At 62.4% G+C, this 2513-nt stretch overlaps 1 protein-coding gene across 1 annotated transcript; it reads right to left on the bottom strand.

The window, feature by feature from the left end:
• Positions 1-355: 355 nt before the first annotated feature.
• EMIHUDRAFT_434000 (hypothetical protein) lies at positions 356-2513 on the bottom strand. Its single transcript, XM_005785457.1, has 3 exons — positions 1597-2513; positions 1135-1563; positions 356-625 (listed from the first exon to the last, which is right to left on the bottom strand). The coding sequence occupies exons 1-2, from the start codon at positions 2497-2499 to the stop codon at positions 1480-1482; spliced, it is 987 nt and encodes a 328-aa protein (XP_005785514.1). The 5' UTR covers positions 2500-2513; the 3' UTR covers positions 356-625; positions 1135-1479.

The raw sequence follows: 2513 nt of genomic DNA, 5'->3' as shown, positions 1-2513 counted from the left end.
TTCGTCGTCGCTAGAGTATCCTCATCCTTAGCCCTAGATTCCGCAAACGTCGCCATGCTCCCGATGAGGAGCTTCTAGTCAAGTTTGGCGCTGGCCAGGTCCAGCAAGCAAAGCTTGTACTTCAGCTTGGTCCAGCCCTCGGGCTTCTCGGCCTCGACGGCGGCATAGAAGGCGAGCAAAAGCAGTGCGGTGCCCGGTGCCGAGCGCAGGCAGTGCCCACACACAGGTCGGACCTTTGACGGCATTGTTCGATGAAAAAAAAGTCGTTGAGCCGGACAGGTGACTTTGCGCGGAGCCTCGCTAGATAAAAAGAAATCAGTGACGGCGGCTGCACAAAAAAGCACAAAGATGAAAGCACCTGAACGGTCGAGACGAGGCCGCCGGCGCGCTCTCTCGCGTCCTCGGCGCTCGGACTGGAGCCGGGCGGCGATTGGCGAGCAAGCGAGAGCGGGTCGCTCTCTTGCCAGAAGAGAGGGAGGGCGGTTGCGCGGGACAAGGGTGGGGAATGGGCAGCAGCGGACGCGTCTCGCGGCTTCCTCGATGGCAGCGGCTGTACCTGCGAGCGGGAGTAGGCAAGCGGTGCGAGGCCGAGGGGGGTTACAGCCGCTCGCGCCGCGAGAGAGGGCGCATCGCGTGGTGGGGGTGGTGAGGTGAGGCGGCGGGTTCCGTGAGCAATACTTAGGCGTCGTGGGGGTCTAGGCGTGCTGCTCGCGGCGGCATAGTCGGGCGCAATGCGGCGCGGCAAGCGCGAGCGGACGAGGAAAGTGCATGGTATGCCTCGTGTGGATGTCAGGCAAAGCGGGGCGGCGAGAAGTGCGCGGCGCTGAACAACGCCGCACCGCTCGCGCCCGGTGGCCCTGCCACTGCCAATGCGGCGGTGGCGTGGAGGGCCCTGCCGCGTGCCCGTGCGTCGTGTGCGCTCGCGGGTAGACGCTTCCTCAAGTGACGACCCCTCCTCTCTCGCCTCAGGCGAGCCGCGGATGCCAAATGTGTGGCTGGGCTGCTACGTGCTGCGGGGAAGCCGCGGCGCCAGGCGCCTCCTTGACGCCTTTGCCAACTCGGGGTGCACCCGCCGCCACCCTTCCGTCGAGCGGAGGTCGGGAGCGGTCTGATCACCGCCAAATTTGTGGATAGGTACACGGGCGCCGAGCATGTTGACTGGCAACTGAGTCGGCTCGCCCACCGAGGGGCGGTGAAGATGCTCGTGGTCAGCGAGACGAACCCTCGTCAGTGTCAAGCGCTGCCACGCAGACGCGCGGCAGAAGCTGGACGCGAGCGGGGACCGGGCGAACACGTGACGGCGTATTAAAGTATGAAACTGACTCAAAGCTAGTCAAACTCTCTGAAACTACAGCTCCTTTCCCCATCTCTCCTCTAGACTCACCTACACTTTACTGAGAGAGTCAACACATAGTGTGAGAGACTTCTGAGCATGCTTTTCAGTGTCTGTGAGCGTTTCATGTGGAGCGTTTACTGCTGTCAGCGCCACAACCACTCTGGTGGCGCCGGCGGCGAAGGTGGCGGATGGCAGGAGCGGAGGAGACCAAGACAAGGAATTTTGTCCTCAACCCAGTGGACCGAGTCCCGCATTTTGTCCTCAACCCAGTGGACCGAGTCCCGCAGGTCGACGTGTAGGGTTTGCGCTGTCCCACGGACCGCGGGCGCGATCCGGCTCAGCCGCTCGTTGACCATCGGCACGACTCCACGAAAGGTTGCCTCCTTGCCCTCGTAGCGTGTGTCCTGTGCTCCCTCCAGCGTGAGGCCGACCAGCCCGGAATCCATCACCGCGCCAAGGCCGTAGCACATTATTGAGGCGAAGGGAAGCGCGTTCGGCACTGGCACTGCAAGCTCGCCCAAGCCCTCGCCGATCACCTGTGTGTCTGCCACCGTGAAATTGCCCGCGCAGGAAGACACGTGCCAGTCGTCGAAAGCGAGAAAGGCCAAGGTGAGCTTCATCTCCCCTTTCACGGTGGATCGTGCCTTGCCAGCGCTTGCGCCAAACCCCAACAAGCCGCGCGAATCGTACGCCATATCGACCGTGACGCGAATGCCGTGCACGTGGACCTTGACGACGTTGGGGAGCGCCCTTGGCAGCATCGGAGCGAAGTCTCTCACCGTTCTGCAATCTATAAAGCTAACGTCATCTATTTTGATGTCTCTGATCTGGAGATCCGTGATGTCGGTTTCCACCACTCCGACTCTCATGACTGCATCGAACGGGACCTTCGCGAGACGTGGTTTCTTTGGGATGTCGTCGACGACATCGTGGACCATGAGGTTCAGCGGCTTCTCCAGCCAACCGTACATGGGATGACACGCCATCCTCACGCTGCGATCGGTTCGCTCGTCACGTGCGTAAATCTCTGACGTGTCCCAATACATCTCGCTTGCCCTCTCGCCGACGCTGGCTCGCCCGACAAGCAGGAGAGCCGCGAACAGGAGGAGCGCGGCCTGGGCCGTCCAGGAGCGCTTCGTACGCGCAGAGGCTGGCGTGTCCATGGCAGGACGCGAGC

This window comes from Emiliania huxleyi (genome assembly GCF_000372725.1).
Source record: "Emiliania huxleyi CCMP1516 chromosome Unknown EMIHUscaffold_16, whole genome shotgun sequence".
Classification (NCBI taxonomy): domain Eukaryota; phylum Haptophyta; order Isochrysidales; family Noelaerhabdaceae; genus Emiliania; species Emiliania huxleyi.
Note: the sequence above shows the minus strand (reverse complement) of the source record. Positions and strands in the feature narration are given on the sequence as shown.

Coding starts and splice junctions, on each gene's coding strand:
- EMIHUDRAFT_434000 (XM_005785457.1), bottom strand. CDS start 2,499: ATGGACACGCCAGCCTCTGCGCGTACGAAGCGCTCCTGGACGGCCCAG. Junction 1,564..1,596: donor ACTCGGTCCACTGGGTTGAG/GACAAAATGCGG, acceptor CACTGGGTTGAG/GACAAAATTCCTTGTCTTGG.